Below are 14,213 nucleotides of genomic sequence, written 5' to 3' on the forward strand. Positions count from 1 at the left end.
GCCTTGCTGCTTTTACCGCCACCCTCCTCTGAGTAGGGAGCTCAGCTTCTGTTGAATCCTGGCCTGGAGTATGAGCTGCTCGATCTGGAGCCCAAACTGCGCTTTGTTCAGAGTTACGAGCATTTCAATGTTACGGATAATCTCCATTCCCGAGGTGTCTGTAACTCTGTGGTTCTACTGTATTTGCACTTGATATCGAGCCAGGTGTGTGGCTTCATATGTGCTTGGCTTCTACACTTGCTGACGCGGCACAGCGTGCAAATAATTTAGTATATGCAAGGTTAAGTTTGCCTACTTATGCCTTCAATGCTGATAACTTTCCATCCTAGAAAGGGCCTATATTTCAGCAACTTTTCTTCTTAAAATGAAAAAAAGTAATGAAAATGTTCATAATAAATCTTCTGGCTGCAGTTAAACTGTCCGGTAAATTTTAGAGGATTAAGTTTCACTTGGCACACTCTTTATAAAAAGATTATATATTACAGTAGATCCCTGAATTGTACTTGCTTATGTTGGGAGGAATAGCTCAGTGGTTTGAGCATTGGCTGCCTGCTAAACCCACGGTTGAGTTCAATCCTTGAGGGGGCCATTTAGGGATCTGGGGCAAAAACCTGTCTGGGGATTGGTCCTGCTTTGAGCAGGGGGTTGGACTAGATGACCACCTGAGGTCCCTTCCAACCCTGAGATTCTGAATTTGTGAGATACACACAATCCTTTTTCCTTCTTTTCTCTTGCAGGCAAAAATTGGATCTGGAAAACTTATGGGACCAAAAGGTGTTTCCGTGGATCGTAATGGGCACATCATTGTTGTGGACAACAAAGCATGTTGTGTATTTATCTTCCAGCCAAATGGAAAAATAGTAACTAGGTTTGGTAGCCGAGGAAATGGGGACAAGCAGTTTGCAGGTACACTTGACGGTAATATGTAAATCCCCTTTTCTTGCTGCTTCTGCTCACATTTTGCATGATGTTTGAGCATGTTGAAGACGCTAGATCTGAATTATTTTTCCTTGTCATTTAAAAATGGATGGGAAGAAAAGCCGAAGTATGATCTTCAGCTTTCAGCAGCTGCACCAGGAAAAGGAAGGGTCTTTGAGACTTTTTTCTTAAACCTGGAAGTTGTTCAGAAATTCATCGTGCTAATTTTCTTAATTGGTGCTGCATTCTAGGAACTTCGGTCATCTTAGTCTTTTTCAAAAGGTAAATCCATCTTTGAAAGACAGCTCTGAAATATTACTGTTACCCCTTGTTGGGTTCACATTTTAACATACTATTCTGCAGTTAGTTTAATCAGTCAGGAAGATTAAAAAATTTGTTCTTCGCCAATAATTGTAACCAGTTCGTATTAGCTACCTCCCTTTGCCTGGCTATGTTTCAGGCTAATGACCTAGGGAAGATAGATCATAATAGGCATTTGATGAATGCCTTGTAATGTCTGCACTCTGCTGCTGATAATTAATGCTAATACAGCACTTTACAATCATCAAAGAACCATGCAACTATTAACTAATCCTATGTAGATAAATGAGTAAATAATTTTTTCCCCTTCTTGATACTTTGAAAATGGGCATAGAGACTTTAAGTGCAAATTTAGGCATGGACAATCATGTAAGAGGAAATGTCTACTTTAGGAAAAATGCCAGTTACATGTCTAATTGGCCATTTGCACATGCCATTATCCACTTTGCACAGATAATTGTGAAAATTAGGCATGCACTTTTGTGCATACCTAACTTTGCAACTCCAAGTGACTTGTCTAGATCATTTTGCAAGTGTTTGGTCACTTTGGATAATGTCCGTGTGACGGTCCACACCCCTAGGGTCAGGGCCGCATGGCCTATCCGACAGTCTATGAAGCAGCCTTTCAGTGCAGGGCAGTGCAGCCTAGCGGCCAGAGTCTACAAAGTGTTGGGGTGCCCCTTATGGGGTGGGGCAGCCCTGGTAGGGGGGTCTGGGCCCACCTGACTCCACCGGGCCCCAACCCAGGGCCCTAACAGTGGTGTAGTGGCTTGCCACTGACTCATTGGGGGGGGTCCTACCAAAACGCACTGAGTTTCCCCGGGTGGGAGTTACCACTCTGTCACCCTCCCTGGGTCACTTCCTACCAGAGTCTGTGTTGGAGTTTCTCATGAGATGTCAGGACCTCTGTGTTCAGCAGGGACAGTCATCTTCAGGGTTTCCTCCAGTTGCCGGGATGCAGGCGGGCCATGGACAGCTTCTTTTCCTGGTGCAGTCAGAGGCTGTGGCTGGCCCTCCGCAGGAGCTTCCCAGGCAGGTCCTTCCCCTGCAGCCTCCAACCCAGAATGAGCTGGTCTCCCTTCCTTTACTACTAGAGCACTTGAAGCATGCCCAGTTTTGCCAGGGAGGCAGGACTTCTGCTGTCAATACCATGGGCTTAACCCTGTCTGGGCTAGTGCAGGGTAAGCAGACTCCGTCACAGTCCCCAGTGTTAGTCTGGAACTCGATAAGTGTGCAGAATGGGAGGAATACTGTCTTAAATTGTACACTGTTATAATCTTGTCAAAAGTTACCTTTCTAGTAGAGTAGGTAGCTGAATGTGTTTTGGCTTTATTAGATTCCCTATTCTAATAATGCCTTATGGTACACTTATAACTGCATATTATTCACTGGAGTTTTGGCTCTAGCTCTGCTAAATATTAATTGTTACCAAAATTTTCTGGATATGCTGTTTTCCTTTCTTTTTAAAACGTGTAGGTATGAATACCTGAGTACAGCTGAACAAGTAATCTCTAACAATTTATTTGATCAATTTACGTTCTCTTTCTGCTGGTGGAATATCCATAGCAGATCACAAGTTACTTGAATTCAGTCTTTATTTGAATTTATGCATTGTATATATGTTCACATTTACTTTATGAATTGATCACAAAACTGGAACTTTGTATTGTGATGACAGAACAAGGAGTAATGGTCTCAAGTTGCAGAGGGTGAGGTTTAGGTTGGACATTAGGAAAAACTTTTTCACTAGTAGGGTGGTGAAGAACTGGAATGGGTTACCTAGGGAGGTGGTGGAATCTCCTTCCTTAGAGGTTTTTAAGGTCAGGCTTGACAAAGCCCTGGCTGGGATGATTCAGTTGGGTTTGGTCCTGCTTTGAGCAGGGGGTTGGACTAGATGACCTCCTGAGGTCCCTTTCAACCCTGAGATTATATGATTCTATGACTTGTAATTATTTAAGTAGCATGGCACTCAGGTCTTCTAGCCCAAATATTTGTGTGTTTTAGATTTAACAAATTGGTTTCGACCAAAACTTGCATGTGCAAGTTTGATATATGGAGCTGGGTGAAAAATGCATTTTTTTCTGATATTATTCATATATTTAAGTGAATTTGCTTTACTTATGATATCAGTTTTGTGTTTCATCTAAAACTTGATGACTCAAATGTTTGTGAAGAGTGAACACAAAGTATATGAGTGATTTCATTTAAAAATGTGTATGAATATTTCAGAAACCTTGCTGCATTCTATACCTTGCTCTATCCCTGAATATTAGTGTCCTTAAGTACCAGTGCTAGTTAATGATTATAACCCCATATAATAATCAGTGTGTAACTGGGAGAGCATTAGGCATTACTGATATATAACTATAAAAGATAAGTGGATGGAGGACAGAGTACCATTTTTTTTTAAATTGGCATATGCTATCTTACTTGGAAAATGGAAAGATTCTAAATTGTTGTTCCCTCCAACTTGACTAGTGATTGCTCAAAAGTCAACCTTAACTTTTTAAAGAGTGCAATGGATTTTTGTCATAACTTAAACCATTAAGTAAAAATCCTTACTTTTGAAGTTTACTGCTTCTTCTTCTTCTATTTATTTTTCCCTCTTCTGTATTTCAGGTCCCCATTTTGCAGCTGTAAACAGCAACAATGAAATCATTGTTACAGATTTCCATAACCATTCTGTCAAGGTACTGTCAATTAATGCCATTTGCTATACTGGCAGTTCATATTAGCTTTTAACATCTTCCCTCCTAAACTAAAATAAAAATTAAGCCCTACTGTAATACAATGAAGTTGTTGGTCCAAGATCTAATTCACAACGTTGGATAAGAAAGAAGGGCTTCATTAAGGACTGGGAATCCAGAGATTTAACAAATAATTTCTTGTAGATAGAGTTGATTCCTTGGATTGGGGTAATTTTGATTTTTTCCCCCTAACGAAATAACATTTAAATGCAAGTTGTAACTCAGATATATAAAAAAAAATCAATCAAATATGTTTATTTTGTCCTCCTGTCAAACAATTTCTTATATATTGGATTCTGTTTATTTTGTGAAAGATTTCCCCCCACCCTTCCTTGAGGTAGTCTCAATTCATGTTTCCCTCACTTCTAGATTAAAACTAGTATAACAAAGAATAGTAAAAGGAGGCCACATGTTAAATGTACATCTCCTTTGTCATAGATACATAGGTTTTAAAACCAGAGGGACCATTTGTGACCATATTGTGTTATGCCCCTGCATAACACGAGCCATAGAATTTCACTCAGTAATTCCTGCATTGAGCAGGATTGGTCACTGGGTTGGTGATGTCTATTGCAGCCCTAAGAAGAGTCCTGGTTCATGACTGGTTGAAAAGTTCTATGACAAGTTGTTACATTTCTGTTGCCTCAGGTTAGTAATATATAGGGCAGGAACGATGGTTACCATTCAGATAGCATATCGGAGATGGTGTGTGCTGGTGGGAGGCCACTGAGTTTGGAAGAAGCTATTACTCACCTGCATTTTTTTTTCTGGACTTCAAGCTTCCTCTCCAATTTGGAATGCTAGTTTTTTCTCTTCTCTCCCGCAAAAAAACATAAATCAAACACACTCCACCACTCCCACACACCCAAAAAGAATGCTGCTATGCTTCAAGAAGTTCTCAGAGGTATGAAATGAAATATATTTGGGTGAAATCCAGACTCCAGTGAAGTCAGTGGAAGTTTTGATACTGACTTTTAATGCAGCTGGGATTTCACCCATTAACTTCCTGTTCTGCTGAATATCAAGATTTAGTTGTCTTGAGCAATATTCACATTGTAGAGCCACAAATTTTAACATTGTACTTCAGAAATGTTACTGATTATTGTCACATGAATAATAAAATGTACTGTAATTTACTATCTTTAACCTGGTACTAAACCTCTAGCTTTTGAATTGTGACTTTTCATATGTTTGTGGGGTGTTTGTTTTAGTTTTTTGGAATTGGAGAGGCAATAGCAACTCATGTGGTTTGGATTACAACAGAAAAAGCAAGAGCACTGCAGGAACCAAAAAGCAGATTAGTTACATGGTTCAGCAGCAGGAGGGCTCTGATTTGATAAATTATATCTTCACCAGCAGGGCTTACTGCAGTAATAAGGGTGACTGCAGAGAGCTTCAGAAACTAGTGGCAGCTTACAAGACACAAAAGCCAGTCAAAAGAGAAGTAAGAAATATGGCATCTAATTGATTAAATATGAATTTAAAATGCACACATTACTGTCTTCCTTGTTAGATTAAAGAGTTCCTTTGGGCCCTGATGTAATTCAGTGCATAACAATTGTTTGTTCTATCTTGATGGTATTAAAACATTGACCCTTTTATTCTTTTTTTGTGTATATAATTGTCAACATATTGGAAAGTTCTGTGCATTCTGGTGATATTTAAGTTTTCTTCTTAAAAGGTGAGAGAAAAGCAGAGAGCAAATCCCTAAAATTCACCAAAAACCCTCCACTAGCCCCCCCTCCAGCTTAAGTGAAAAATCATCCCTTGACAATAATTGTCCCTCATATCCCCCCGTGGATCTCCGTTTTCTTTCTTCTCTCCTGCATAGCACCCCATTTGACCATGACTACTTCCTCTCAATGATGTCCCGTTCTTCACTAGAAATAAACACATCTCTGCCTCTTTTTTCTCTTTTTCTCTTGCCATCAATTGATTTCTCGCCCTCCCTTCCTCCCTCCACTTTTTTTTTTTAAATCAGAAACCAACCTTGCATACTAATTCATCTCCATCCCCCATGAATTGTTTTCTCTTTTCTTCTTCCACCTCTCCAGGTGTTCGGCAACAGTATGTTTTCTCTTGCCACCTGTCTAATGAGAGAAGTCTCTTGTCCAACCTTTTTCTTCCATTCCTCTCTGTCATCTTTTCTGACTAGTTTTATTTATTTATTAGCTAAGCACCTCATTTGCAGACGGGATTGTTTCTTTTCTGCATTTAGCTGGTCTGTTTTCCTCCTCCTCCCTCACATAGGTTATTGGGATTTCTCCACCCATGAAACAGAGACCTGGAAAGGTTCTATCACTAATCTTGATGTGATGAGGAGACATCCCTTTGGGTTGAGTGAGACTGAAGAGGGATGATTTTTCATAGTTTGCAACTCTCCTGGTTTGTCTGGGATCATGCTGGGAATTTATAGTCCCAACCAGAGACCCAGGCAGTTGGAAGAAGCCATAGATTTAAAGAAACAGTATGCACATGTGAACAATTACTGTGCTACCCATACAGAGGGTGCAGCATGCTTTGTTCCCCATGGCTAGACAACTCTGATTGAAGGCCATGCAAAACATCCATACCAGCTATGTCCCTGCTTCATCCCACTGCTCTTTTGTTTGCACTCACTAGCTCCTAGTGTAGGATCCATGTGCCTTCCTCCTGTACACTCATAGTAGATCAGACCCAAAGTGAGAAGAAGGGATATGTCAGCAGATTACAGGATTGGTGCGAGGCAGAAAGGCAAAATCTCTCTTTCCTCGCATGTATTTCCATATAGGAGAGAGTGGAGGTGGGTCCTGTCTTTAAAGATCAGAAAATGTGTGGTTTTTAGAAAGGTTTTGGCTCATATTTGATTCTGGGGGGTGTACTTACTTTTAATAAACTGGTTACTCAAGGTGTAGGCAAGTTTGGGTATTGGCGGTGATTACAACAATAACTTCATTCTTGGCTGACTATTTCCCCTCTCCTCTAAACCTGAAAAATGAAATGTTAACAATTTAACCATCTGAACACAATGAAATGTAGATGTAATTAAAAAAAAAACCTGGCTATTTATTTAAAATTTACAGATACATATAAACATTACTCTGACCATATGGCATGTACTCTAATGCCTTTTGGTAAGGTAAATATAATGCTTCAAAATGAGGGCAAAACTTCCCCAGAAAATAAAATGAGAAACATAATTACCTACAGAATTATCAGGGAGTACAGAAAAGACAGGCTTATCAAGTGGGATAGAGATTCTTGTGTGCTGGTTAATACCCAGTCTTGTACTTTATTTACAAAGTTGTTCTCAGGTCATTCCAGTGGCAGTGAACTGGACAACCAAAACTGCTCAGGTTAGCTAGAGTTTAAGTAATATCTGACCTTTTTTTTTCTTTTTTTCCCCCAACTTCATATAGGTATATAACCAGGAAGGAGAATTCATGTTGAAGTTTGGATCTAATGGAGAAGGCAATGGACAGTTTAATGCTCCAACAGGAGTAGCTGTAGATTCTAATGGAAATATTATTGTAGCAGATTGGGGAAACAGTCGAATACAGGTAGACAAAATGTTATATATATTTTTTTAAAGTTATTAGAGCGCTTCTGGAAGGTACTGGATTGATAGTCCTGGACAATGAAGCCCTCTGTTTCCCACAAAACAGACACAAGTTTTATTATGCCTCAATGGTGACCTGCAGGAGCACTTTTAGGAGTGGTAGGATAGACAAACTCCATGCTCTTTCAGTCCTTAGAATCTTTGCTATGACTGCTAACAAGGCTGATGGTGCTCTTTTGTCCACTTTAGAGAATAGGAGTCTTCACCACAACAACTCCAGTGTATTTTACATAGGCCACACTACTGACAGCAGTCTGAAGATTTATGGCTCTCTCGAATGAATACCAACCCTATCCCTTTGATATTTCACACTAATCTTGGTATGTTATGTACCTCAGAACTGGGACACAGACATATTGCAATATTCAGGGTAGGAATGAACAATGAAATTGCTGAATGGTGCAGGTATTGGTGCTATTTGGGCAGTCAAATAACTTTTTAATATCTCACAAGAAACACTGGGCTGCCAGATATTTATTTTTGCCGCGAAGCACTTCTAGTTCTGCCTGCAGGGCCTAGCTGACAACCTTTCAGCCATCTGCTGAAGCAGGGATTCTACTCTCTTCCTGATCGAAGCAGTGAAGGAAGGAGTAGAAATCCTCAGCTAGCCTCCATGGGGAGGACAAAAAGAATGAAATGGTGCTTTTGGGGCCTTGAAGGGGCTACAGAGTGAAGATGTGAGTGGCCAGAGACCTTCCTTTTCTTCCAATAGGACTGGCCTATGTTCCCTAAGATTCTTTTTCTCCTCATAGCCTGGGCCTCTCATATTATTTTTAACTTGTCTTCTGGGAGAAAGGCACAGTAACCTTCTAGTCTGTCTCCGCCTAGGCTTTCTCATGGATTTCTGGCAGACCCATTTCCTCCATCCTGACTCTTCAGTTAGTGACTTGAGAGCCTGCTCCTCCTAATCTGCCTCATCGGAGATGAGTAGATTGGCTGCTCCTAATTTCTGCAACAGCAGACTGAAAACCCTATTCTGCTTCTGCCACCACTGGTGTATACTGGCCCTTTAATACTAGGGCTGAGATACTCCATAATGCACTGGACTATACAAATCATTTGAAGTCAGATGAGAAATGGTATACAACTACTGCCCATAGGGAGTTTATTCAGTACTGTACAGGTAGTAATAATGGATAGCCCCTGTAACTGACGGTAGGGGACATACTTAAATAACAGAAAAAAGAAAATATTCTATTCAGGCACTGAGACAAATCTCCAGTAGCTTTTTATTGTTATATATATTTTTTCACCTATTGAGAAAATATTCTGCATTTGTGATGAAAGTTGCACTGCTCTGTTTCAAGTATGAATCACAGTCCTTTCTCATATATGCTCTCCCTTGCCAAAGAATATCTAATAAGCAAATATATATATATCAACAGAGATGCTTCAGCTGGAGTTCATTTGATATAAAAAAAGAAAGATACTGGCAGGAAATTCTCTGTGAAAGGCCCTCAACTTCGTAATCTATTCCCTGCTTTTGCTGCACCCTGAGGACCTATCTACTAGGATTTGAGAGAAGCGTGATGAAGGCTGATACTTTTAGGGGAGGGAGGTGGGTAGTGGTGGTTTGATTTATCGGGGATAGTTATTTTTGGAATGAGGAACAGCTGCTGGTTTTATTTTTAATTTGATTATATGTTTGTTTTTTGGCAAAGGCACCTACAGCCATAGATAGGCTTTCTAATTTATTATAAGTAAAAATAAATATTTTTAAATGTGAATTTTTATATTTGAGAATAGGAGGCCAAGTTCTGTTCCTGGTAGAAATCCAGAAATATTACAGATCTACACTTGTCCAGCTGAGAGCATAATTTGCTACATTATTTTTATCCCTATTAATACAGATAACATTACTTATCTGTTTTCTCTCCTTAAAGGTTTTTGATGGAAGTGGATCTTTTTTATCCTACATTAACACATCTGCTGACCCACTTTATGGTCCCCAAGGTCTGGCGCTAACTTCAGATGGCCATGTTGTAGTTGCAGACTCTGGAAATCACTGCTTCAAGGTCTATCGATACTTACAGTAACAGTGGGCTCTGGAGCTGCCTGGCCCTTAACAAACAACTGGTTTAATTGATCTCTCTGTGGGGGATGTGTACTTTAATTATTTTTTAATGCTGAAGGAGTCTCCAGTGGACTTTTCATGTTTATTTCCAAACTTACCTTGTTTACATAGGACTTGCACTTCTTATGTTCCTCATTGAATTTATTGTATGGGTTAATAAACAAAACCCTCCTTTGCTGAATTCATTAGGACAATGAAATATTAAACATGTGAACTGCAGCTTGTGGAACAGAAATTTAAGTAGTTGACTAATTTTTGCAAATAAAATAAAATGAAAATATCTAAACTATTTGAAGGGGTTTATTTAACCTGTGAAGGGTAGCTCCCATTCAGAGCTTCCAAATTTGAAAAGTGTCATTGTTATGCGTTATTTAACCCAACAGTGAAGACTGGGAGTCTTTTAGATCTCATTATCATGGTAGGTATTGCACATGTAACATTCTTCAGTCTTAGTAACTATAACAAATAGGCTCTTTTAGTAAAGATATAAGGTTAAGTCATGCAAAATCCTTCCAGCTCTATTTGCCAGACCTAAAACAGCTCAACTTTTAGTGTTATACCAATCGACGCAAATTTCCTACTCCTTGTGAGATTAATGAAGGATTGTTTCATGTGCTTGTCTCCAACCCCTCCTACTGCTCAGTGTGTTGTAAGCTCTTTCTAGAGACCTAAAATTTCTACAGCTTTGGAAAAACTGCACTGTAATGATACATTAGTTACCGCTGACTTTCTGTAGAATGACAGATCCATTAACACCAAACAAAGTCATTAGAATCAGGATCATTATAATGTCATATCCTCAAGTATGCAATTCTTCCATACATGTTCTTTGGCATACTTTCTAAAGGCAACTCCATATATTCATCAGCGTATCACACAGGACAGAAAGCCACACAGGTACTCCTTTGGAGGACCTACATTGTACAACCAAAGCAACTGTGGTTAACAAATGTTGTATGGTGACAGCCAAGGGTTATCAAAGCTATTTAACTCAAGAAAAGTACATTACAAATAAGAGTGAATTGAACCAATTTCTGAAGTCCTTAGTCAATTAGATGTTTTTCTGAAGACAAAATAAGGACCGCAGGATTTGTCCGATTATGTATGTGTGTATGTTTGTTTGACACAGGAATAAAGAAAGTAAGTGTCAGTGATTTCAGCAAGCCATTTGAGGATGACAACACTCTAAAAAGGAGTGTCCCCCCCCAATCTCTACTATACTTCTGAAACTCCAATTTAATTTAAAATGCTTAGTCATATGACCTACTTAAAATAGAGCCAAATTTTGTATTTTCCTGTGTATAATGTGAACCTGCCCATTTTAAGAAGCACTAATTTTATAAAGAATTGTAAAGTCGAGTCTCAAAAGATGTGTTGATACTGTTCAGGAATATAGGGTCATGCCCTCTCTCAACCCTGTGCAGAGAGGCTGTGGTCAGTATGGTGCCAATGGCTGAAATAATCTTGGAGTAGTACCTTTTCTTTATTTAGGAATCTTTTATTTTTTTAAAGAGGAAAATAGATGGGGGACCATCTTAAGTATGTCGGCAAAATTGAAGTTGATTTTTGTTAGAAACAAAATAATACAAGTAATTTAACAAGTTAAACCTGTTGTTTCAAGCTCTCTTGAGAAATGTGCATAACATCAATTTTCCATAAAGAAGCAGACCTTGAAATTCATGAGGATGAAGTTGTCTATTTTTTTGAATTGTTATATTTGTTGGATTTTTTTTCCCCCACTCTTGCTTATTTTTTGCACTTAGAGCCCAATCTTGCAAACCGTTGCAGACAAAATTAGTCTCATGATTTCAGTAGGATGACTGGCTTGTCTAAGGGCTACAGTGTTGGACTATAAAATGTAGCTGGAAAATTGGTAATAACATTTTCTAAATTTTTAAAAACCAAGCAAGTATTATCAAGAGGGCAAGGTATTTTGTGTTTGCACTTAGTTTGTCCTAAAATTCTGCAAGAAGGCTAGAGTTCCATCCATTATTTCACTATGAATTATCCTCTTAAACTTCTAGATCCTTCTAGAAGGATCCTTCTAGCCAACACTCTGACACACAATCACTCTGTCATTGGAGCACTTGGAAAACTATTAACATACTAAGGAAAAAGAATATTCTATATGTAACATTTCAACTGTATTTATTAACCAAGAAAAAAGTTCCACCTATTTTCAGTGTTAAGGCCTTGAATAAAATTTTAAATAATCTATTGCTGTAGATTATTTTTAAAGGCCGGTATTAATTTGACCCAAAATTTAGATTTTTTGTAAAAAATATTTTTACTAAGCTTAAGATAAATGGAAGAGTTTTCATGGAAAGAAGGGAAAGTGGGGAGGGGAATCAGTACAGGCCAAATCCTCCATTGACACAGAAATTCTGAGGCCCACAGGGATCAGTCCCTAAATGGTCTCTTGAAAAAGTTCTATAAAACACATACTCAAGATACCATTTCATATGTATGTACATTGTTCTCTAAAGATTTTCAGAAAATAAGATAGTTCCTTTGATCTGATATTAATAATTAAGGCTTTAATTAATCTATGGCAATCTGTCACATCTTGATGAAATCTGGGACTCTTACATAATCCATTTACTAACACATTAAAGGGATGTGGCCTTCTCCTTCTAGATCCTTGTTCATTTTTTGTGTTGAGTTTTCAGAACCTGTGATCAACGCAGCACCCGCTGATACTGACCAGTGCTGACAACTGCCCCTAATCTGAATTCTGCTTACACAGCAAATACTTCCCAATTGCAGTTTTAAACTCAGTGATAGATATCATGCAGTCCCTTTACAATGCCAACCTTATCTTCCTGGAATAAGACTGAGAAATGTGTTGTTTTCACAGTGTGCTTTTGAAACCTGGTCAGCTAAAGCACTTGGATAAAAGACCCTAAAGACAGCAATCATGGTAGAAATTTAGTAATATTTTATGATGACAGATTCTTTTCTCTTCCAATTACGGAACTGCCTGAATTGCACTATTAGGTCTACTGAGCTATTAGCATCTATCAAAGGCTCCAGGTAGAACACGCCTCCTGTACTGCTATGTACACCCTAACTGTTCCGCTGACTTCAGTGGAATGCTAGGAGATTGGCAACACAGCAGAGGAGTGGTGGAGGTATGAGTTCTGTTTAAACTATGGAAGTAATGTCAGATGGTTTTCTGGGAGTTATGTTATCTGCAGTATTTTAGGACAAACTAGTGGACTATATATTTATTAATTTTTGAAATGGAAGAAAAAATCCTGAACAAACACTAATGCATTTTTTTACATTGATTAAAGTTTCAGCAATGTAACAAAAAAGGAAAATGAAGATGGTTTGAGGCAAACATTGTCTAATGGTGTTGGAGACTTGTTAATTAGTAAATGCTGGTATGTTCTGTAAAAGTTACAGGGCTTTCAACTTTATAATTGTGTTAATATTTTTTTTATAACTAAGGATCTAGTGTTGCCATAATGAAAACTATAAGTGCCCAGTAAGTTTTATGTTATAAGGAAATGATTTTTGTTTATGGATGACAAGTTATGAAGTCATGATATACATTCAGAACTTTCTTGAAGATGAATTGTGAGCAGTGATTATTTGGTCTGTTTGTGGAGATTGTATGAAAGATATTTGTACTTAGAGTAGGATGATCCTAAATTGGTTATGATGTTTCCGATGAATGTGCAGCACTTCAGTTAATGTTTGTGAGCAACACAGCCTTAACCCTGATGCTTTTGCTTTATGACATGGGAATGTTCCATATTTTGCATAGCGTACAGCAATATCCCTCTGCTAGAAATCCGTATCATTGAATACATTATACCTTTCCAGTCCTAGAAGTGAATCTACATTTTTTTAAGTTTTGTACATTCCATTTTTGTAAATCAGTTTCATATGTTTTGTGTATAGAACATATAAAGTCTTGCATTCTCAAACTGATATTGAAATATTCTAGCCATTTGTTCTTCTCTACTCTCCCCCCACCCCCCCTTGAGGACAAAATACAAACTGTTTGCTTAAGGTCGAGGATGAAAGATATGTGTCAAAAAGTGTTTGTATGTGTGTAGTTCTAGCTTCATGTGTGCCGTGGTATTTTTGATGCTTTAGCCTACAATAAAAACTTATAAAATTTAATCCGTCTTGGAAACCTAGGAGAAAATCAATCAAATGTTGTATCTTACCACACGCAAAAATTTCAAATAATAAAAATAAAGCTTGTTTCCTCTGTTTATTTTCAGAGTTGGACTTATTTGTCAGTGTATTATATTAATTGTTCTCACAGATATCCACACTGTACTGAGAAAGGGGCAATTGTTTTAAAAGGAGAACCTCTTGCCACAGATCACTAGGCAGGAAAACTGTTTCATATGTGTTTTGGTCCTTATCACATATACACAGAGGAAGAAGAGGGTTTTTTTTTTCTCTTGTCCTCAAGTGGTTTTTATTGATTAGTGGGAATATGATTAAGAACTGTAGGCTTTCTTCCTTTAAGTCATTAAAATGTGGTACCTATTCAGCTATGCTGTAGTCTTTTAAGATCCATACTACCACTTGT

At 38.3% G+C, this 14,213-nt stretch overlaps 1 protein-coding gene across 16 annotated transcripts in view; it reads left to right on the forward strand.

The window, feature by feature from the left end:
- Window positions 1-10,812, forward strand: part of TRIM2 (tripartite motif containing 2) — a 107,002-nt gene extending 96,190 nt beyond the window's left edge. For 15 of the 16 annotated variants that reach the window (XM_039541115.1, XM_039541117.1, XM_039541123.1 and 12 more), the window contains exons 9-12: window positions 738-918; window positions 3,859-3,929; window positions 7,385-7,525; window positions 9,468-10,812. In XM_039541115.1, the coding sequence (XP_039397049.1) occupies window positions 738-918; window positions 3,859-3,929; window positions 7,385-7,525; window positions 9,468-9,620 (546 nt within the window). In that variant the 3' untranslated portion in view covers window positions 9,621-10,812. The remainder of the gene's footprint in view (window positions 1-737; window positions 919-3,858; window positions 3,930-7,384; window positions 7,526-9,467) is intronic. The other variant, XM_039541127.1, reaches the window with a different exon arrangement.
- The last annotated feature ends 3,401 nt before the right edge of the window (window positions 10,813-14,213 follow it).

The sequence above is a fragment of the Mauremys reevesii genome, linkage group 5, assembly GCF_016161935.1.
Source record: "Mauremys reevesii isolate NIE-2019 linkage group 5, ASM1616193v1, whole genome shotgun sequence".
NCBI lineage: Eukaryota > Metazoa > Chordata > Testudines > Geoemydidae > Mauremys > Mauremys reevesii.